The 23,562-nt window shown below is 49.7% G+C and overlaps 1 protein-coding gene across 1 annotated transcript; it reads left to right on the top strand.

The window, feature by feature from the left end:
* The first annotated feature begins 16,557 nt into the window (after positions 1–16,557).
* On the top strand, positions 16,558–21,597 carry LOC109737534 (uncharacterized). The gene is made up of 3 exons (XM_020296667.4): positions 16,558–17,217; positions 17,321–17,407; positions 21,246–21,597. Exons 1-3 carry the CDS (start codon positions 16,681–16,683, stop codon positions 21,390–21,392), a joined length of 771 nt encoding a protein of 256 aa, XP_020152256.1. The 5' UTR covers positions 16,558–16,680; the 3' UTR covers positions 21,393–21,597.
* The last annotated feature ends 1,965 nt before the right edge of the window (positions 21,598–23,562 follow it).

Below are 23,562 nucleotides of genomic sequence, written 5' to 3'. Positions count from 1 at the left end.
ATGAATCAACATCGAACATGTCGGTCAGTAGCGTGCGAATCCGGGCTGTAGCACTGGGCTAACAGGACTCCGGGAACCCGGGCTATAGCAGGCTAGGCAGGACTCCGGATGTCACCGCGTGACATTTCCCCGAAGGGACAGACACAGGAACGAAGTGAATCACATGCCGGCCAGTCAAGTGTTCCGGAGCAGTAGTGCTGGGCTAGCAGGACTCCGGTGAACCGGGCTGTAGCGGACTACTATGGCTCAAGGAGGCACTAGACTACATTTCCCCATAAGAGAGGCTGCTAAGGATAGACAACTAGATTGTCGGATCCCACACATACCAAGCATTTCAATCATACACACAATATGCTCGATATGTGCAAATACAACATGGCATCACAACAAGACTCTACGACTCAGAGTATTTATTCATTAGGCTCCGAAGAGCCAGATATTACAAACATGGGTCTCATGACCCAACATTCAGAGCATACAAGTCAAAGCACATGCGGAAGCTCAACATGTCTGAGTACAGACATCTACAAATGAAAAAAAGCTGAGAAGCCTGACTATTTAGTAGATCCTGCCGAGGGCACAAGATCGTAGCTGAGGTATCAAGCTAAACGTCGAAGTCCACACGGAACTACTAGCGAGACTGACGTCTCTCTGCAAAACATAAAATAAGCAAACGTGAGTACAAATGTACCCAGCAAGACTTACATCAGAACTATCTACATATGCATCGGTATCAACAAAGGGGGTGGTGGAGTTTAACTGCAGCAAGCCAGCTTTGACTCGGTGGCTATCCTAACTACGACTGCAAGCAACTCTTTTGAGGTGGCGCACACGAGTCCACATATTCACCAAATCAATACTCCACTATGGACCCGCTCCCGTCTCCTTACGAGAACGCCATCCATAGCACTCACGCTTATCTTGCGCATTTTAGAGTATCCACTTTCACTTGTCTATGAACTGTTATAGGCAACCCAGAAGTCCTTTACCGCGGACACGGCTATTCGAATAGATGATGTTAACCCTGCAGGGGTGTACTTCGTCACACACGCTCTCGCCACTTACCACCATGTACACGTCGTGTACCTCGGCAACCTTCAAGCGGAAGCCTGGCGAGGGAGTCGGCCACAGCCTACCTAAACACTCAAGTCTCTAGTCCAGGTTTATCGCCTATTCAGGTTCCATCCGCAGGGAGTCCGGCCGAGGTTTCCACATACGGCCCCCAACGATGTGTGCAGGGTTCCCGAGACACCAAACGGGCGCCCGGTACACCGTGCCACGTGCCTACCGCATCACAGCCCACCCCTCGGTCAGCGCTGTCCACGGCCTCCAGCATACTACAAACACCAGAAACTACTTGCAACTCCTGGACAGAGGACAAGGGTGATTAAGAAGCCGAGAGGGTCCATTGGTTTCGGGCCCAATGCGTGGTAGTAACTGTATCATGGATCACAAACACAGAACTCAGTTCCTGAGGACGGCTTCAATGAGACAACCCACCATGTACTCCTACATGGCCTCTCACCGCTACCTTTACCAAATCGTGTTCACACACTTGGCTCACACACAGTAGGACATGTTCATCACCATTCCAATTCATCCCCGATGAATCAGACCCGACTCAACTCTAAGCAGTAGCAGGCATGACAAACAAGCATGAATGAGTAGGCACATCAGGGCTCAAACAACTCCTACTCATGCTAGTGGGTTTCATCTATTTACTGTGGCAATGACAGGTCATGCAGAGGAAAAGGGGTTCAACTACCGCAGCATGTAACAGTTGAATCGATTGTCCTAATGCAGTAGAAGAGAGCAGGAGCGAGAGAATGGGATTGTATCGGATTGAACAAGGGGGGGTTGCTTGCCTGGCACTTCTGAAGATATTATAGTTCTTCATCGGTGTCATCGATCACGTCATCGGAGCATCGGCTACTGAGAGGGGACGATTACCGGCAAACAGAGAAGGGCACGATCAATGCAATGCACAATATGATGCATGCTATGACATGGCAATATGAATGTGTTTTGGGCTAATGCAAGCTAGAGCAGAATGGTTTGAGTTGATTTGAACCAAAGATTCAAATTCACATTCAAACTATGAATTCAAATAGTGCATTATCATGTTTTCACCTATACAGCAGGTATAACTTAGTTTGACATGCATGAAAATGATACAGATGGATAGATTGCATTTTTCTGATAATTTTTCATATATAAATTATTTCATTCTGAGCTACGGTTGATTTTATATGATTTTTAGAAGTTTATACTATTTTCTAGAATTTCCTGAATAAACTTAAATCCAGATAATGCTTTACTGCGTCAGCCTGACGTCAGTGTGACGTCAGCAGGTCAACTAACCCAGTCAGGTCAAACCTGACCAGTGGGGTCCGCACGTCAGTGTGACAGGGCAGGAACAGAGGCTGACCAGTGGGGCCAGGTCAACGGCCACGTCAGCGTAGTCAAACTGACACGTGGGGCCACTGGACTTAGATTAATTTAATCTATTTTTGTTAGATGGTTAATTATACAGTGGGGCCCGCATGTCAATTGCACAGGGCATCATTAGCACTAGCCTAATCGGGGTTAGGCCGGCGCTTAGCCGCCGGTGACCTCTGGCCACGGCGGAGGCACGCCGGAATCGCGGCTCCGGCATCCATTCGACGCGCGGATGGGTGCTATGGGTAGCTAGCGCTCGCGCCCATCCAATGGAACAAGCGGGAGGCCGTGGGGTGGCCGGAAGTGGCGCCGGCGTTGAGGTTAGCGGCGGCCGGGGCTACGGGACCGACGAAACGACGCTGCAGTGCACGGCAGGAGCAACGGTTGAGTGTTCCAGGCTCCTGATGGCGTGCTGAGCATGTTGCAGTGCTTGGTTGCGGTCATAGCTAGCTCTGGCCGCGGCGGCGATGTGGCCTGACGGCGGCGAGCTTCGGAGCTCATGAGGACGGCAGCTACAGGGTGAAATCGACGAGGTGGTTAGGGGGAAAAGGATCGGAGCCTCACAGTGAGTGCAGAGGTGGCCTCGGCGTGCTCGGGGAAGCACCGGAGCGAGCGGGGCGGCGAGAGGGATCTCCGGCGTTGGGAGGTTGAAGACGACGACATGGAGGCACTCGGGGCGTCCGGCGTTGCACAGCTCGACGAGGAGGAAGAGGGATACTAGGCGGAGCTCTTGGGCATCTCAGGGCGTCGCCGGGATGGCGGTGTCCGCGGTGGTGGCGAGCGGCGGCGACGGAGGCGTTCGGGCGGGAAGAACAGAGGAGGGGGAGAGCGTTCGGGGGAGAGAGAGAGAGAGCCGGACGGCTCTGGGGGTCGCGTGGCATCGTCCAGACGCGTCGAGGCGGAGCCAGGCAGGCAGGGAGGGAGGAGGTGGCCGCGGCGTGTAGCTGCGCGCGTCGGGCACGCGCCCTCGCCTACTGGCGCGAGGAGGAAGGCGGCAGGAGAGCGCCTGGTGGGTTGGGCCGCCAGCTGGGCCGGCCAGGTGGGCTGCACAGTAGGTAGGTCCAGGTAACTTTCTCTCCCTCTTCTGTTTTCTAATTTGTTTTTGTTTTCTAATTATTTGCCTCTGTTTTGAGCTTAGGAAAAATACCAAGGCATTTCCTAAAATCCTGAAAATATTCATGGACACTTGCTGAATTATTTCAGTGGCCCAAAAATAGTTCCAACATTATTTGAACATTTAAATTATTTATAGCATTTAAATGCCCAAAACTCAAATACAATAAGATTTAATTCAAAATCCAGGATGGCCTAGAAATAGGTGCATCATTTTTGGCAGGGGTTTTCACCTTTAACAAAAATCATGAACTTTTCTAAAGGGCATTTGGGTTCATTGAAAATATTTTTTACTTGAACCTAGTTGAATGCATTTGGTGCTAGGGTTTCAACATCCCCATTTCAAGTTTCTTTGAAAATTAAACATGATGACATGAGGAACAAGCAAAAGTCAAACAAGGGCTGATCTGGGGCTGTGACACTTGGAAGGGTGTGTTTTATTAAGTATCCAGTTCTAGTTGTCATAAGGTCAAGGTACAACTCCAAGTCGTCCTGTTACCGAAGATCACGGCTATTCGAATAGATAAACTTCCCTGCACGGGCGCACCACATAACCCAACACGCTCGATCCCATTTGGCCGGACACACTTTTCTGGGTCATGCCCGGCCGCGGAAGATCAACACGTCGCAGCCCCACCTAGGCACAACAGAGAGGTCAGCATGCCGGTCTAAATCCTATGGCGCAGGGGTCTGGGCCCATCGCTAATTGCACACCTGCATGTTGCGAACGCGGCCGGAAGCAGACCTAGCCTAGCAGGCGTTCCAGTCCAATCCGGCGCGCGCGGCTCAGTCGCTGACGTCACGAAGGCTTCGGCTGATACCACGACGCCGAGTGCCCATAACTGTTCCCGCGTAGTTGGTTAGTGCGTATAGACCAAATGGCCAGACTCAGATCAAATACAAAGAACTCGTTAAGCGTGTTATTTTGAAGTAACCGCGGACGCCGACCAGGGCCAGGCCCACCTCTCTCCTAGGTAGTCACAACCTGCCCTGTCGCTCCGCCACAAAGTATCAGTCGGGGGCCGTCGGGAACCCAGGACCACCTCTACCGGGATGGAGCCACCTGCCCCTTCAGCCCCATCTCTGAACAGTATCATAAGTAATGTAACAGTACAAAGTATATAGTATATGCCCGTGATCACCTCCCGAAGTGATTACGACCCAGTAGTATAGCATGGCAGACGGACAAGAGTGTAGGGCCACTGATGGAACACTAGCATCCTATACTAAGCATTAGGATAGCAGGTAAAGGTATCAACAATTGTACCAACAATGACAGGCTATGCAACAGAATAGGATTAACCGAAAGCAGTAACATGCTACACTACTCTAATGCAAGCAGCAGAGAGAAGGAAGAGGCGATATCTGGTGATCAATGGCGGGGCTTGCCTGGAAGCTCAGCCGAAAATGAGGGGTCGTCAACACCGTAGTCGATCGGGGGTCGCCGGCAGTCTCGAGGTCTACCGGAAAGAAGTAACGGAGGGGGAACACAATAAATAACAGAGCAACCAAAGCATCACAAAACATAACGAGGCAATACGCGGTGCTAGGTATGCCCTAACGCGGTAGTAAGTGATACCGGCGAAGGGGGGAAACATCCGGGGAAGTATTCCCGGTGTTTCGCGTTTTCGGACAGATGAACCGGAGGGGGAAAGTTGCGTGTTTGCTATGCTAGGGATGTGTGGCGGATGAACGGGCTGCGTATTCGGATTCGTCTCGTCATTCTGAGCAACTTTCATGTAGAAAACATTTTCATCTGAGCTACGATTTATTTTATATGATTTTCTAAAGTTTTAAATCATTTTTAGAATTTATCTAATTAATTTAATCCAATATTATCCAGAATAGTGTTTGCTGACGTCATGGTGTTGACTGGTCAAACTGACGTGTAGGCCCAGCGGGACCCACCTGTCATACTCTGTTAGGTTGATTAGGGTTTAGATTAAACAAAATACTGTTTAATTAAACTAACAGGTCAATTAGATTAATTAAGTAGGATTAATTGACTTAATTAATTAATTAATTAATTAAATTTATTATTATTATTATTTTAATTCCTTTTTTTAAACACGTTCTGGGGGGTGGGGCCCCACATGTCATAGGCCCCTGGGGGCCTAGCGGGCGAAACGGGCAGCGGGCACCAGGGCGTTTGCACCCGAAGGGCAGACCCGGCGCGCCACGGGGTGCCGGAACTGGCCGCCGGCGTGGCGGTGGCCTGCGGGGCCAGAGGAGGAGGCGGGGCACAGGACGACGGCGGGGCCAGAGTCAGGGCGGCCGCGGTGGAGGTGGTGGCGGGGTCGCGTGGGCGGAGCAGGGGCACGGCACATCACAGCAGCGGCAGCAGCACGTGAGCGCGGCGGGGTGGGAGTTAGGCGCGTGCACAAGGAAGCAGGGGCGCGGACGTGGGCGCGCGCGGAGCTGCGGGCGCCGCGAGCGGGCAGGCGCGGCGACGAGTCAAGGGGGTGCAGGGGGAGGGCCACGCGCGGAGCGCGGACGGCGCGGCGAGCGGGCTATGGGGAGGAGAAGGACAGGGGTCCTCACCGGGGTGCGTAGGGACGGGGCAGCGGGCTCGGAGAGGAGGACGAGGAAGGGGCGGCGTCTGGGTCGCCGGCGACGAGTGCGGCGGGGCGACGGGGTCGAGGGCGCGGCGTAGGGCGACGGGGCACCGGCGAGGTTGTCCGGCGAGGGAGGGCACTCCGGGCAGCGGCGGGATCGGGGCGGTGAGCACTGGGGCGCTCCCGATCCAGATCGCGCTGGGGGGGAGGAGTGGGGATCGTGGGAAGGGGATTAGGGTTTCTGGTAGTGGGGGGAACGGGGCCATATAGGCCAGAGGGTTGGGGTGGGCCGGCCTGGCTGTTGTCTGGGCCAAGGCCCAGGGGAAAGGGGGTTTTCCTTCTTCTATTTTTGTTTGTTTTCTGTTTTGCATTTTCTTTTATTTATTATTTTCAGTTCTATTTTAGTTACACCTATTTTAGTTTCTATAAAATACAAAACAAACTCCTAAAATATTTTTATAATATAGCTCACTACCTCAAAAAGTTTGGTGCAATATTAAAAATACTCGGTACATTTTTATTATTTAAAAAGTACTTAAATATTTGTTTTAGCCACATTTTTTATTTATTTTAGTGCATTAAAACATGTTATAAAATTGTGGATTCTCCACCATAATTACCTATGCATTATTTGTCACAATCCGAACATTTTAGTTTTAATATTTGAAAACTTTTGTGGTTTGCCTTTAACTCAAATTTGAATTTGAATCGTTTTGAACTAACGTGAGATTAACAACAGTAACCGCGATGACGTGGCATGATTAACAGGGAATTACTGTAGCTTAAATATTCGGGCGTCACAATTCTCCTCCACTACAAGACATCTCGTCCCGAGATTTAAGAGGGGAAGTGACGGGGAAGGGATTTGGTTACGAAATTCTAACGAGTCATCTCGGTCTTGGTTGCTCTTCTCGAAGAGGTCGATCCATTACGTGGGTGTCTTCATTTCTCTGCTTCGGTCATCATGACGATGTTGGCATCCTTTCTTCGGGAGCTCCATCGTACTTACGAATAGGAAAGGGGCAGCTTGACAACGATAGAACGCTACCAGGGGTAATCACCGGGGGTTATCCCACGAATGAACATATGAGTATCTCTCGAGTTGAACGAATAAAACATGCCGAGAGCAAAGTAATATGGTACAATAAGAAGTTTCAAACGGGTAGATAGTTGCTCGAAGTCTGAACCAGAGAGGAAAAGGGGTTCAGAGCAGCGAGAGTAAGTATTGCGTTTGATACCAAAATAGAGCACTAGGAAGGTGGCCCATGAATTAAATACGAAGCCAAGCGTGAGGAATAACCATTAGAGACAGGGTTGTACAAGAGAGTCAGGTTTTGATCCTGTGGAACTGTGGGTTATGGGCCCACCATGTGGGTTAAAAGTAGGAAGGGCGGAGACGTCTTGCGTGATCATGTAAGCAAGGCATGTCAGAGGATATCCTGTCATTTATGTCGACAACAACATCGGTACCAAGAGCGAGGGACGAAGAGAACCATTTTCCTGCTCGTTGAACGAGGCGGGCCAATAGGCAAAGTTCTCGTCCATCGGTGGTTACCGGAATGCTATCAACAAAAGCAACAGGGTCTTACTGACACGGTTGTACACCAAGGTGTTTACATAAGCAGAAGAACATTACTGCTTAGATCATATAGATCACCAGAAAGGTTAAACAAAACAATGGAAAGGAAAATGTGCCATCAGATTAAACAGAACAATGGAAAGGAAAATGTGTTTAAACACATATTTCAGGGGTATATCCTTTCCAAGGACAAGCAGATGATTTCCATGACAGGATAGAAGGTAGAAAACCATTTAGGTAAGGGGAGAGAACTTTCCTGACATTACCCATACAACGGTGTTTGGATAATTGATAAGGAAAATTTAGCATTGTGCTTTAAATGTTCTTATTGATGATTGGAGTACCACAAACATGCTTCGAGATAGCTTTGACATGGTCTTCAAGCAAAGGTCGGACTTTGGATACACAAAGGATCCATCAGGAACAACTTATAGAATAAGTCTTACGATTTCCTCATGGAAGAATCAATAACCTTGTTAAGAAGGGAACTATAACAATAGGGTCCTCCGACAAGGTGTACTAGGTATGACATCACCTTACCGGGTCATGTAAAGATGTTATAACTCCTGGAAATATGTTCCAACCATCATATCTGACCGAGATTCAGATCTGATTGGTGTCAGGATACCTCAGACTCAGGATGTCTGAGAAGAAAAGGTGCAACACAAATTGACGAGATGACATTGTAAGATTCTCGGGAAATGAACTATGGAAGCGAGTTCTGAAACAAGAGTTCATCATTAAAACAAGGAGAGGATGAGGAGGTGGCTGATGGACTCGGCGACTATTCATCGAGATTAACAAAAGATGGATTTCCACAATGATGTGAACAAGGATTTAACACTTGTCAGATCAAACGATATAATGATGTATGCTCGAGGAAAACATACACAATTAAACATTGGTTGAAAGGTGCACCCGAAATATGGGCTGGGTTGCACGATCAATGTTAGAATGGTGACTTAATGAACAAGAGAATTAGAATGAAACTCGACCATTCACTTCAAAGCAATAGGGTTGCTAGAAGTTTTGAATTCACACATCATAGTTCAATTGTCGGTATTCCGGTTAGAAACAACACGGGTATCAAGAAAGAATGGTGAGGGTGAGAAGTATCACTATACCAGGAATTCTTAAGAGGTGGTGAAATTCCCACGACATTCTTGACATAAAAGGTGGTAATATTCCAAGGTAAAGAAGAACAAATGCTGGGTAGCAAGGAACTCAAGGTATAACACAAAACATGAACAAGTTTGTGTTGGAGGGAAGACAATAAAGTGGCCGATGATAACACAACTTCGAGGGCAAGGATGTATTTCTCATCGTGAATTCGATTGATATCCTGGAAGAGCTCAGAATGTTGATGGTGATCATGACAAATTTTGTCAAGAGGCCCCACGAAGAAGCCATTGAACAACGGCTACATCAAGCAACAGGACTAATGCAGAGAAAGATTATTGGAACCACGGATACGACACCAACTCGGAATCAAGCTTGTTGTTCGAGGTGATACGATAAGACAAGGAAGATCGACGTAAGCTTAGCTCATCGCCGAAAGTGGTGCTCCGAAAATAAGGACCAGGTAGCACAGTTAAAATCAGCACGATACTGATATAGCCGATCAGGCTAGAAATGACGTGATCGAGTACAAACTCGTAAGTAAAGAAGATTACTAATAGTTGTTTAATCACGATGCGGACTCGATTCAGTTACCGATGTCCTTGAGTGTTTAATGACCCAGAGCCCGTGAAAAAAAATTGAATCAGTGAGAATGTAGTACTTGATGGAGAACTCATAAGAAGTTATGCAGTTCCGTGATAATCTCAAGATACCAGGGTGTAATACTCAACGGAAGATCAAAGTGAAGGTTGGACTGGTGTAATGATCCACAGAAGATAAGTGCTTAAACTTGCACGAGAAATGGTATTTAAGGGAGAACATGGTCGGAACCACGATTGCAAAAGGCCAGATCCCAGATATAAGATGAACTTATACCAAAGGAATAATTAATTTAAGAGAAGCTTTAATGATAAGATCTACATCGTGTCCATGGGCATGAACACAAAGTTCAAGGTCGACTCCCACTTCTCCAATGTATAACCGTTCAATCACTCCTCGCCTTCGATGAAGTTGTAGTGTAGAAATTTATCTGGCATAACACCAGTAGAGTATGACCCGTAGAAGTTCCCGGGTTCATACAGATTAGGGAAGGCAGTGGTTCAACCCATCGGGGCATCTTAGGAACATATACCACAAGCTTCGAGAGTAATTATCACCAGCTCAAAAGCAGAGCATGGTTGGCCAAATCAGAGAACGAGATTTACCAATGGCATTATGTATCAGGGAAAGAACTTCCAAAATGATTGAATATGAGGGACGTTGTCGGATAAAATCCAACAAAGGATCCGATGGTCCTCAAGGGATCTGATATAAGCATCGGTACTCAACCAGAGGAAGAAACAATGCAAGGCATTAGATTATAGAATATCTGATTAATTCGATGCTTAAATAACAAAGGAATTATGATTTCCAAATCGAAGGATCAGAAGCAGACGCTCTGATCAAGGAGGGATAAATTGAATAGACCAGAGGCACAATCGACGACAGATAGTTTGGTCGAGAACCAGCTCATGTTCAAAATGACGCCTGAGCCGGAAAGATAATTTAGAAGGGTCGATTGATGATTGTGTGCATTCGCACACGTGTTGAATCAATAGGATCAAAATGACGGTGTCAAAAGATACTAGTGAATATTGCTAGTGATATGGGAGCATCCATAATATAAGCATACAAGTATTTGCAGAGCAATAGTTTGAAGAGGATGCTCAGAAGGTCGGATAGTATTTCAGAGTATCTTATGAAGCATACGAAAAACTGGGGATGAACGGATACTCGATAAGTGCAAGGAATTTTCAATAGGGGTATTCATGTGGTAAAGAACTGCAAGGCAATAAGCTCAAAGGATTTTCGGAACAACGAAGAGCAGTTCAGGGCATCCTGTAATAACAAGAGCAACTGAGGATGAATGTATGAATGACAATTGTAGGTAGTTATCCATAAGGGTATATCAGTGGTAGGGAATTGTAAAGTCGGTGGGCACAGGGGTCTCGGAAAAACCTCAGAGAGTATCTTCTGACTCTTCTGGTGAAGCAAGCGATCGTCCAGAACAAGGGGCTCTCCGGGAAAAAGTATTTACGAGAACCTAGAGTTAGAGTTAGCAAAATCATTTAACCCGAATAGAAGAGAGATCAGAGTCCCAGAGTATAAACGGGGAATAAAAGATCCTAATACCACCCAATGGCGACGTGGGCCCGTAAGGCACACAGCCATGTTAATAAAAGTTTTGTAATGTCTAGACTCAACTTCGGCCAAGGAGTGTGGAAGGGGATTCCTACAGGCAGTCGGCTCTGATACCAACTTGTGACGCCCCCGATTCAATCTACACTAATCATACACGCAAACGTGTACGATCAAGATCAGGGACTCACGGGAAGATATCACAACACAACTCTAAAAATAAAATAAGTCATACAAGCATCATAATACAAGCCAGGGGCCTCGAGGGCTCGAATACAATTGCTCGATCATAGACGAGTCAGCGGAAGCAACAATATCTGAGTATAGACATAAGTTAAACAAGTTTGCCTTAAGAAGGCTAGAACAAACTGGGATACAGATCGAAAGAGGCGCAGGCCTCCTGCCTGGGATCCTCCTAAACTACTCCTGGTCGTCGTAGGTGGCCTGCAAGTAGTAGCAGGCACCCGCGGTGTAGTAGGAGTTGTCGTCGATGGTGGCGTCTGGCTCCTGAGCTCTAGGATCTGGTTGCGACAACTAGGTAGAAGGGAAAGGGGGAAAAGGGGAAGAAAAGCAACCGTGAGTACTCATCCAAAGTACTCGCAAGCAAGGAGCTACACTACCTATGCATGGGTATATGTGTAAAGGGCCATATCGGTGGACTGAACTGCAGAATGCCAGAATAAAAGGGGGATAGCTAATCCTCTCGAAGACTACGCTTCTGGCCACCTTCATCTTGCAGCATGTAGGAGAGAGTAGATGGTAAGTTCACCAAGTAGCATCGCATAGCATAGTCCTACCCGGCGATCCCCTCCTCGTCGCCCCGTTAGAGAGCGATCACCGGGTTGTATCTGGCACTTGGAAGGGTGTGTTTTATTAAGTATCCAGTTCTAGTTGTCATAAGGTCAAGGTACAACTCCAAGTCGTCATGTTACCGAAGATCACGGCTATTCAAATAGATAAACTTCCCTGCACGGGTGCACCACATAACCCAACACGCTCGATCCCATTTGGCTGGACACACTTTTCTGGGTCATGCCCACCGCGGAAGATCAACACGTCGCAGCCCCACCTAGGCACAACAGATAGGTCAGTACGCCGGTCTAAATCCTATGGCACAGGGGTCTGGGCCCATCGCCCATTGCACACCTGCACGTTGCGAACGCGGCCGGAAGCAGACCTAGCCTAGCAGGCGTTCCAGTCCAATCCGGCGCGCGCCGCTCAGTCGCTGACGTCACGAAGGCTTCGGCTGATACCATGACGCCGAGTGCCCATAACTGTTCCCGCGTAGTTGGTTAGTGCGTATAGACCAAATGGCCAGACTCAGATCAAATACAAAGAACTCGTTAAGCGTGTTATTTTGAAGTAACCGCGGAAGCCGACCAGGGCCAGGCCCACCTCTCTCCTAGGTGGTCTCAACCTGCCCTGTCGCTCCGCCACAAAGTATCAGTCGGGGGCCGTCGGGAACCCAGGCCCACCTCTACCGGGATGGAGCCACCTGCCCCTTCAGCCCCCATCTCCGAACAGTATCATAAGTAATGTAACAGTATAAAGTATATAGTATATGCCCGTGATCACCTCCCGAAGTGATCACGACCCAGTAGTATAGCATGGCAGACGGACAAGAGTGTAGGGCCACTGATGGAACACTAGCATCCTATACTAAGCATTAGGATAGCAGGTAAAGGTATCAACAATTGTAGCAACAATGACAGGCTATGCAGCAGAATAGGATTAACCGAAAGCAGTAACATGCTACACTACTCTAATGCAAGCAGTAGAGAGAAGGAATAGGTGATATCTGGTGATCAAGGGGGGGGCTTGCCTGGAAGCTCAGCCGAGAATGAGGGGTCGTCAACACCGTAGTCGATCGGGGGTCGCCGGCAGTCTCGGGGTCTACCGAGAAGAAGTAATGGAGGGGGAACACAATAAATAACAGAGCAACCAAAGCATCACAAAACATAACGAGGCAATACGCGGTGCTAGGTATGCCCTAACGCGGTAGTAAGTGATACCGGCGAAGGGGGGAAACATCCGGGGAAGTATTCCCGGTGTTTCGCGTTTTCGGACAGATGAACCGGAGGGGGAAAGTTGTGTGTTTGCTATGCTAGGGATGTGTGGCGGACGAACGGGCTGCGTATCCGGATTCGTCTCGTCGTTCTGAGCAACTTTCATGTAGAAAACATTTTCATCTGAGCTACGGTTTATTTTATATGATTTTCTAAAGTTTTAAATCATTTTTAGAATTTATCTAATTAATTTAATCCAATATTATCCAGAATAGTGTTTGCTGGCGTCATCATGACGTCAGCAGTCAACAGAGGTGTTGACTGGTCAAACTGACGTGTAGGCCCAGTGGGACCCACCTATCATACTCTGTTAGGTTGATTTGGGTTTAGATTAAACAAAATACTGTTTAATTAAACTAACATGTCAATTAGATTAATTAAGTAGGATTAATTAACTTAATTAATTTAGTTAATTAATTAATTAATTAAATTTATTTTTTATTTTTTTTATTTTTTTTAATTCCTTTTTTTAACACGTTCTGGGGGGTGGGGCCCCACATGTCATAGGCCCCTGGGGGCCTAGCGGGCGAAACGGGCAGCGGGCACCCGGGCGTTTGCACCCGAAGGGCAGACCCGAGGCGCCGCGGGGTGCCGGAACTGGCCGCTGGCGTGGCGGTGGCCTGCGGGGCCAGAGGCGGAGGCGGGGCACAGGACGACGGGGGGGCCAGAGTCAGGGCGGCCGCGGTGGAGGTGGTGGCGGGGTCGCGTGGGCGGAGCAGGGACACGGCACATCACAGCAGCGGCAGCAGCACGTGAGCGCGGCGGGGTGGGAATTAGGCGCGTGCACGAGCAAGCAGGGGCGCGGACGTGGGCGCGCGTGGAGCTGCGCGCGCCGCGAGCGAGCAGGCGCGGCGATGAGTCAAGGGGGTGTAGGGGGACGTCCACGCGCGGAGCACGGACGGCGCGACGAGCGTGCTATGGGGAGGAGGAGGACAGGGGTCCTCACCGGGGTGCGTAGGGACGGGGCAGCGGGCTCGGAGAGGAGGACGAGGAAGGGGCGGCGTCCGGGTCGCCGGCGACGAGTGCGGCGGGGCGACGGGGTCGAGGGCGCGGCGTAGGGCGACGGGGCACCGGCGAGGTTGTCCGGCGAGGGAGGGCACTCCTGGCGGCGGCGGGATCGGGGCGGTGAGCACTGGGGCGCTCCCGATCCAGATCGCGCGGGGGGAGGAGTGGGGATCGTGGGGAGGGGATTAGGGTTTCTGGTAGTAGGGGGAACGGGGCCATATAGACCAGAGGGTTGGGGTGGGCCGGCCTGGCTGTTGTCTGGGCCAAGGCCCAGGGGAAAGGGGTTTTCCTTCTTCTATTTTTGTTTGTTTTCTGTTTTGCATTTTCTTTTATTTATTATTTTCTGTTCTATTTTAGTTTTTATAAAATACAAAACAAACTCCTAAAATATTTTTATAATATAGCCCACTACCTCAAAAAGTTTGGTGCAATATTAAAAATACTCGGTACATTTTTATTATTTAAAAAGTACTTAAATATTTGTTTTAGCCACATTTTGTATTTATTTTAGTGCATTAAAACATTTTATAAAATTGTGGATTCTCCACCATAATTACCTATGCATTATTTGTCACAATCCGAACATTTTAGTTTTAATATTTGAAAACTTTTGTGGTTTGCCTTTAACTCAAATTTGACTTGAATCGTTTTGAACTAACGTGAGATTAACAACAGTAACCGCGATGACGTGGCATGATTAACAGGGAATTACTGTAGCTTAAATATCCGAGCGTCACACGTTCTCTTTGTGGAACTGTCTGGCGTGCATTCTGGTTGGTTGTTATATGTCGTATTTCCAGTGTTGAGGGAAAACCAGATCTTGCAGGTCTACATTAGTGTACGGGAAGAGGAAAGTCATGTATGCTTGTTCTATTGTGTTCACCCTAGTCTAACTTGGCCGACTAGACGAACATATCATGTCTCGTGGGTAAAGTGTACAACCTTTAGAGAGGGTCAATTTATTCGAATAGTTGTGCCCACAGTCAAGGACAACTAGTGAAGCCACATGAAGGTGTAGATGGTTTTATTCTTACAAAAAGGTTTTCGAAGAACAAAGGAGAGAAATGGTTTCAGACGGTACCATGGGCATCGACTACATACCTTGGACTACGTTATTGGATTTGGATTAGATGGTGATAATATAAATTTTTGGATATATGGGCATTAGCTTTGGTGAATGAAGATTTGACCGATAGGGGTCACCAGTAGATGGATAACCCTCCTTTGGTATTATTGTGGTTCTACCAACCACTTATGAAAATGCTTTTACAAAACTACCATATGTATACCTAGTAGGTTAAATTTGTTTTTTCATAAATGACGAGACCTAGCATAACAACCCTACTAAGCCATGCATTAATATCTATTACACCTCCTTGTGCGTTGCTTATGAGTACATTGTTGTCTGGCATTGTTGTCCCTCACTATTTTGGTCAGGCATGGAGGAGTAGTATGTGGATGAGGGGTTTGACGATGACCTGGTGAACTAGGATGCAATCCCAGTCGGTTGCATGTGGCGTCCTGATGGGTCTACTCGATGTGTTTGAAGATTCCGCTGCAATGTCTGGAGTGGTGACCATCACCTCGACCAAATGGTCGTAACTATGTAAGTATAAGCTTAGTGTTTATGGATGTTCTTTTGTTACCGGTTCGACTGTGCACATCGACACACCGGTTATGAGATCGTTGTAGGATGCACGAGGAGGCTTCAGTCAGCTAGACCGGGGTCCCCACATAATCACATTTACTAGCTCATTAAAGGTAAGGAGTTAATGTTCGAGACGGCACTTGAGCGGCTACATTTGAAGGATTCGACTAGAGATGCTCTTAGCCTATGTCCACAAGCTCATACCATTCCAAAGAAGCGTGACGAGTTGTTGAGATCCGTATTAATCAATGTGTCGATCCATTAAAAAGAAAAAGGTAACTAAAAGCTCTCCGATAACTCACGGTCGTGACCATCCAAACGTGAAACAAGATGGTGACTATTTTAGATTTGCCGTTGAAGGATAAGGGCATCTTCAATGCTATAAATTAAATGGTCTCTAAACGTTGGACTGAGCAATCAAAGACATTTGGTGCTCTCCAACACCGTCCATCAAACATCCATGCACAAGTCCGTACGTCGGAATTTTCGCAAACGGTAGACGTCCGGTCTGCACGTCGAGTGGATTAACCTGGTGCCTGTGTGCACTTTAGACGATGATGAAGGCGGAAACTAGGATGACGTACCAAATGTCCGTGACTCCTAGGACAATGCTCGGTCATTCGAACTTGTATTTCATTTCTGCTTTCCTTTCACTTCCAGAAATAACATCTATGATTTCGTTAATGAAATCAGGGAACAAACAATCTCTTTCCTAAGAAACGAGGTCGTGACCAGAGCACAGAGCGGGAGCTCTAGAAACAAATCCAGAGCGAGAGTTCATGCAAAAAAAAATTCAGAGCGAGACGAGGTAGCACCCTTGTCAGAGACACCCCCAGGCGCACTGCGGGGCCCACGCTCCAGCCGCCGCGTTCAAAACCTCGCGTCGCCCTCCGCATTTTCAAAAATCAAAACCCTCGCCGATCCCTCGCCTGCCTCCCATCGCGACCCCTCAATCCACTGCTAGGGTTTCGGTCCACCATGGCGAGGGTCAGCCGGACGACGCCCAACGCCGCGGCATCGTCGCGGACCAAGGAGGCGGCGGCGCCCAAGTCGCGGACCAAGAAGACCCCTGCCGCGCCCCGGTCGCGGACGAAGAAGACCCCCCCGGCCGCCACGCCGCCCTCTCCGGCGCCGGCGACTGCGCCGGCGAATCAGACGGCACCTGCGAATCAGACGGCACCTGCGCCGGCACAGGCGAATCAGACGGCACCTGCGCCGGCGCCGGCGAATCAGACGGCACCGGCGCCGGACGTGGAGGTGATCGAAATCTTCGATTTCCCCACCCCATCGTTGAGCTCCGGCAAGAGGAGGGATCGGAAGAGGGCGGGGGCAACCGCCTCCTCGCCGCTCGACGTCGACGAGATCGAGATGTGGACGCCGCGGCAGAAGCGCCGATTCGACGAGGACTGCCTCATCCTCTCCGCCGACCCCCTGGCCGCCAACAAGGCCCGACCCGTCGTCGTCCCCGCCGCCGCCGCCGACGAAGACTTGGCAGTTGTCGCCGAGCGCGGCCCGGTACGAACGCCACCACTCACGGAATTTTTCATTCCCCTCTCAGATTGCACCTTCCCCAACTGAGCCCGCGATCGGCGCGATTTCGATTTGGATGTGTCTGCAGGTGGCCTGCAGAGATTTTCCGCACGCGAGGTATCTCTGCGTCAAGTTCCCCTTCGCCACCACCCCTCACGAGAAGCACTGCGAGCAGGTACCTTCGATTGAGAGAATAGCCGAATTACCATTATCTAAAATTCCGAAATGTCGCTAGTGCCATAATACAACTACAATCTCGGTTTTTTATGCCAAAAATGTCACTCCCGTCAAGTGTCAATTTTTCTCACTGGGAGACCATGGCTGCGGCCCCAACCGCTGCATCGCGCGCCCGCGTTCGCTCCTCCCGGCTGCTTCCCTGTCCCTTAGTTCCCCTCTCGGCAGACCGCGTCGCACCCTTGTCCTGGCTCGGCCCGGTGATGTGGACGTCGACCGCCGGCGCGTCCTGCTCTGCTAACCACGCTGCCGGAACCCTGCTCTGCCGATCGCGTCCCTGTTTAATCTTGCTCCCTCGACGCTGACTTCAACCGGCCGTCTGCGCGTGTCTAGGTGCTGCCCCTCTCCCTGTCTCTTTCCCGTGGTCTTCTCTCTATGTGGCGGTTGTGCGGCTGCGTAGCAGGATCAGCACCGTGTTGGAGCAGAGTCTCCCGTATGCTGATCTGATTACTTCACTGAGCTCTGGCTCTGTCTCTCCCTTAGGTGATTTTTTCTCTCAACTGCATCACACAATGCCAGTCATTTCAAGGCTCAAAGTGCAAATGATAAGGTAATTCATCATTTGTGACCCCAAATTTCAAGCAAGTAGTGTATAATATACTCCTAATAACTGCAGCACACAATGCTGGTTATTTCAAGGCTCAAAGTGCAAATGATACGGCAATTCATCATTCATGACTGCAAAATTTCAAGCAAGTAGTGTATATAGTAATCCATCGCTGTACTCAATTGCTGCTCCATTGTTATCCGGTTTGGTGCTTGGAGAGCTTTTCTTCTTGCACTTGTGTCAATTATTCTCTTCCTAATTCACAAGGTCACATGCTTGACTGCTGGTTGCATTAAAATTGTGGTTATGAATCTCGACCCTATGCCTCGCCGTATCCTTTGCTCTGATAAGCAATGGTATATGTCTCTTTCTTTCAATATGTTAGAGCATCTCTGGCAGATCCCTTAAAAGCTCGTTGAACCATTAAATTCCGGCGGATTTACAGTTCGCATGAAAAAACAGGACCGAACAGATACCCTAAAAACGGCCAGGCCCATTAACTGCCCTCGATTCCCATATATATACCGGAGCGACCGCATTTTAGGGTTCGCATCCGGCATTTCCCATATCCCCCTGCACCGCAAATCGTCTTCACCGGCGAGAAATCCTCCTTCCTATAGCCGCAGTTTGCCGCGCGCGTAGGCAGCCAAAGCTCGCCCCGATGTCGAGCGCTGGTCGCGGGAGGGGTGGCCCAGGGGGCCGCGGCGGCTCGCCGCTGCTGAAGCGCCGCCATGACGAAGAGGCGGGGAGCTTCTCCCGCAGCGGTGGCCGGCGGGCCTGTAGCAACTTCGACTGTCTCGACAAGATCTTTTGGCCCGCGCTCAAGCGACTCCAGGAGATGGAGCGCACATGGTGTGAGGCGAAGGAGGCGGCCGTGCTCAAGTGACTCCAGGAGGTGGAGCGCACGTGGTACGAGGCGAAGGAGGCGGCCGCCGCCGGAGAAGGTGTCGTGGCGTCGATGGCGGCGGCAAAGGAGGAGTACGATCTGGCGTTCGTCTTCTCCAACTCGCTGATGGAGTAACACCTCCACGTCAAGAAGCCTGTTGATGATGATGAGTAGATTTAGGTTTTTATTATGTTTTAAGCTAGTATGAACTTTGTTTGTCGTATGAACTTTGTGGTGAACTCCGGCTATGTATGTGGCGCGAACTAGTAGTTTACATTATGTGGTATGTGTTTACTGGATCTGATCTTTCGTGACGTCCGCGGTACCGCGAATTCGGTTTACAGTATCTAATAAACAAAATTTGCGGTACCGCGGTTTGTGGGATCTGCTAGAGTTGCTCTTAGCCTCGGTTTGATACTAATTTTTTATTATCATGAAACAACTGAACAGAGTGGCATTTTTGTACTTTGGTTTTCACTAGTGGTATTCTGGAACTTTCAGTTTTGACTAGTGCTATTTTTGCTATTCTCTTTTTTCAATTGTCCCATTCATCTAGATATCTAGATGAGGGGCCCCAACTCCCGTGTCGCTCCCGCGCGGGCGGCCCGGGAGAAACCCTAGCCGCCGCCGACTCCTCCACCACTCAGGCTCCTTCTCCCCCCGCCGCCGCCTGAGGCCGTCGCCGAGCAAAGCCCGTGCGGCGCCGGCGGCGGCGGGGACGGTCTTTCCCTTCCTCTAGTGCGGGCGTGGCGGCGCGGGGCGCGTCCTGGCGGCGGGGATTCGCGTGCGACCTGCGGTGACACTGCGCGGCGACGCGGGCTCGCGTGCGTCCAGCGGTGGCACGGTGCGGCGGCGCGGACGGTGCAGAGACGCGGGGGCTGGTCGTCCGGGGAACCCACAGCTGCTGTCCCTGGGAGCTTCGGCGCCAGATCTGGCTCCCTAGGGGCGGCGGCTACCTCGGCCGGCGGTCCCATGGCTGCGACCGGGGGACGGCGGAGCGACGCGGAGGTGCTGGGCAGCGCAGCTCTCTGGCGGTGCGGTGGCTAGGTGTGCTGCCTTGCTCTGTTGGTCATCGGGGCTGCGGCTGGGGGGTCGGCGGTGGTGCTGTCGGCGGGGTCTGCTGTGGTGGCGATCGAGTGTAGTGGATGGCAGAGAGGGATTGCGTGCAGGCGGCAACAAGGTCCTCCTTGGCTCCGGTATGTGCAGGTGCTCGAGGTGAGCGACTGTGGACTCAGACGGCTCCTTCTGGACGTAGCGGGGACGCTTGCTGTGTTCTGGAAGCTGGGTAAGGAGGCCTGCGTTGCCGGACTCGGCGGCTGGCCACGCGGAGAAGAGCGGGATGGGATGCTCCAGGCGAAAGCCTATTGTCGACCTTGTCGGCAACAATGATGGCGACGCCTTTTGGCGCCGCTTCCCTTCATGAAGGCGTCATTGGGGAGCTCCTATTCTCACTCTTTCTGTGCTCCGGGTGAAAGCCTATGATCCTTCTCTGGATCAGGCGACGATGGCATCTTTGATGGCGTTTTCCCCCTTGGGGGCGTTGTTTTGGAGTCACGGATCCGCGGTTGGCTGCCTAATGTCTGGGATGAAGCGGTTGTTGGGTGATGGGGTTGTTTGGTGGTGGCGGTGGAAGTGAGCTATGGTAGCGACCGGCGCCTTGGTCGTTCTGAGGGTGGACCTTTCTCTTGGGGGCTCGTGGCGGCGGTGAGGTCTCGGGTTTCGGTGCCCTTCGACGGCGCATGAGGTTTTGTTGCCTTGTTGTGCTTTGGATCCCTCTATTTGTAATGGTGGCCATGGTGTGGCCTAGAGGAGGTGCAGGGCTGTCTCGGCGGATCAGTGCCCTTCGGCACGGTCTATGACTCTCTTTGTCGTGACGTGCCTAGGCAGTGGAAGGCCCTTCGATGGTGGCTGCGACTCTCCTAGCTCTTCAAGGTGCTGAGTGATCGCAAAGCAGCTGGTGACTTCTTCTCTACGTCTTCTCGGTGGCGGATCTCCTTTCGACTGATCCAACAAAGCTAGCTCCTGCTCTTCTCGGTCTGCCTAGGTGCTCAGTTCTTGATGTTGGCTGTGTGTCTCACTCACTTCTGGTTCTTCTTGTGTCTCTGTTGTTCCCTGTAACTCTCTGGCGTGTGTTGTGCAATCTGTTGCACCTGTTGTGTTGTATCCTACTCTTATCTATAATGAAAATGATTCAGGCAGGCGTAAGCCCGCCGTAGCACCGTCAAAAAAAAATTGTCCCATTCTGTCGGGTACCACTTATCACACTGACAAGCCTACATTTGGAGCCTGAAAATGGTCATGTCTGCATGCTAGATTATCACTCATCTTGTTTCTTCTGTGCTGCAGTGCTACTGCTTTGTGTGCGACGTTGCTGCTCCGTGCACAACTTGGAGAGGACATGCCATGTATGGGCATTGCCATGCTTCAGACCAGGACAAGATTTGGAAAACCATGAGAGGAGCGAAGAAGGCGAACCCGTGCAAGACCTACTGATCGTCAACCATGCTTTAATCATCCATTAGCTTGTCCGGGCCGTATGGTTACTTTGCAGAATTACCTGTATAGAGTTGGATTAGGAAAGAACATGATATAATCTTCTACCAGAACTCGGTGCATGAGCTCGGAATGTATTGCAAACAAACTAGCAGCCGATACATATGGCATATATTAATATCAGTGCAATCAGCTTAATGTTCTATCCAATTTTAGCATGGTGCTTGTTCTTGTCCTGCTGTTCACTTGCAGCTACCTCTTCTACTAATTTTACCCCTTTGAGATCGGCAGATGCATGCAAATTTACATGTTCAGATTCTGTTCAAAATAAATTGCATGTGTTACCGGCATGAGGCTCATTCTTCATTGATGTTCCATTTGGGATTCTGCAGCTTGTTTTGTTTTCTGTCAACAAGTACGCCCCTCTGCTTCCCTCTTCTGTCCATGGTATAATTTAGATTTTCTCTGTTGTGGGAGCTCTCCAGCTTGCTGGTTGAGAACCAGGAAGGAGGAGGAGATAATCAAGCTTGAAAAATGGAAGAAGTCAGAGCAATTGAAGCAGAAAAGCAATGGTATTGCTAGGGGGGCTGAGACCAGGGCTCATCTTTCTTCATTCCCGTGTCACTTTGAGCTCCTCAGAAAAAACAAAATGAGACACCATTTAGAAAAAGTAGACAGGGTTAGCAAGTAAATGTTGCTTCACCTTGTTCATGTAGTCATGCTTGACTAATAAGATCCCTACCAAAGATACGACGGTCCGCAGGATGGGGGCGCCTCCCTAGCCGGCAGTGTCCCTCCGTCCCACACGCTGAAGCTCAGTACACCTTCCTTCGGTCCCTTGCTCACGCCAGTAATTTCCATACCTGCAAGAGGATCACCATTTTATACATCAAGTCAGCCGAAACAACTTTCCTTCTATAATAGCTTTATTGTGTGTGGTCCATAAAGTCCAAGCCAACGCAGTGAACCTCACCCAAGCCAACCTACGGTTTTGGACACGCGTTTCTTTGATATAAACCGGTATAAGTCCGGAAAAAGCAATGCTAGACACACGAGGCTTTACAGGGGGATTACGGGGTAGTTAGAAATTGATTGATTTAGATTTGGTTAAGTGAGGCGAGCCCACTAGTTAAAATTAGGGGTAAGGGGCAATTAGAGTACAACATGCAGCATGGTCCATGAAAGTCCGTCGATTCTTCCCATGCGTGTAGTATTATCGGTCTGGAAAAGCACTAGCATTTCATCTACACCTTGTCGCCTCGTGAATGATTAGAAGGACAATGGAAAAGCACTAGCATTTCATCTACACCTTGTGGCCTCTTGAATGGTTAGGAGGACAGTGCTATTCCCAGCCTACCAGAATTCAAATCATGTTGCTTGCATTTATTCAGAATTTATTTTCCGGCGATATGTGTTCAGTGGAAGAAGACGTTTCCGTCGACTATGAGTCGCCTACAGTGACTTCGTAAAATCTCAAGATGACATGCCGGCTCACCCTCTCGGAGGTGCTCATAAGGATAAGGTGTGTGTTCATAGGGATGAGTGTATGTACGTATATATGAGCGTTTGCGTCCGTACTGTGTTCAGAAAAAAAAACTTATGGCCTCGTGAAGCACACTCCACGCAAATCTGGTCACAATGCACCGAATAATGATATGGTCACACGTTTCATTTTGCCCGCACCAAACACATTTGCCATCCCCTATCCCATGTCGTTTCCTAACTTGATCCCCACTTGGGAACCTATTCCTCGCCACTTGCCATATATTTCTTTTCTATTTTAGACGGTTTACATTACATGGTGTTATTGTGCAAAAATCTCCCGATATAAGGGTCCCGTAAAGAAATTTCCAGATTAGTCGATACCTTAAGTGACCACGTCTCTCCCTGAGCTGACCCTGTGGCCGGCAGTATCTCGGCAGACCCTCCCACTCGTGCGTTTCTTAGGCTCCAAGTGATCTATGAAATCGGGGAACCGAACAGTTACTCGGCCACGCATCCTCCATCTTAGCCTCGGGGTTGTCTGAGATGGAGAAAAACCTAGGATATGTTTCGTTAAGAGCCCTCTCACCACACCATCTATCCAGCTAAAAGAGCGTCACTCTACCGTTCTTCACTTAAAATCTAGTACCCAATCGCAACAAAGGTTGAACTTTTCCCACACCCTTGG

This window comes from Aegilops tauschii, chromosome 1, assembly GCF_002575655.3.
Source record: "Aegilops tauschii subsp. strangulata cultivar AL8/78 chromosome 1, Aet v6.0, whole genome shotgun sequence".
NCBI classification, from domain to species: domain Eukaryota; kingdom Viridiplantae; phylum Streptophyta; class Magnoliopsida; order Poales; family Poaceae; genus Aegilops; species Aegilops tauschii.
This window is presented reverse-complemented; position numbering and strand designations above follow the sequence as displayed.

Coding starts and splice junctions, on each gene's coding strand:
- LOC109737534 (XM_020296667.4), top strand. CDS start 16,681: ATGGCGAGGGTCAGCCGGACGACGCCCAACGCCGCGGCATCGTCGCGG. Junction 17,218..17,320: donor TTGTCGCCGAGCGCGGCCCG/GTACGAACGCCA, acceptor ATGTGTCTGCAG/GTGGCCTGCAGAGATTTTCC. Junction 17,408..21,245: donor ACGAGAAGCACTGCGAGCAG/GTACCTTCGATT, acceptor TCTGTGCTGCAG/TGCTACTGCTTTGTGTGCGA.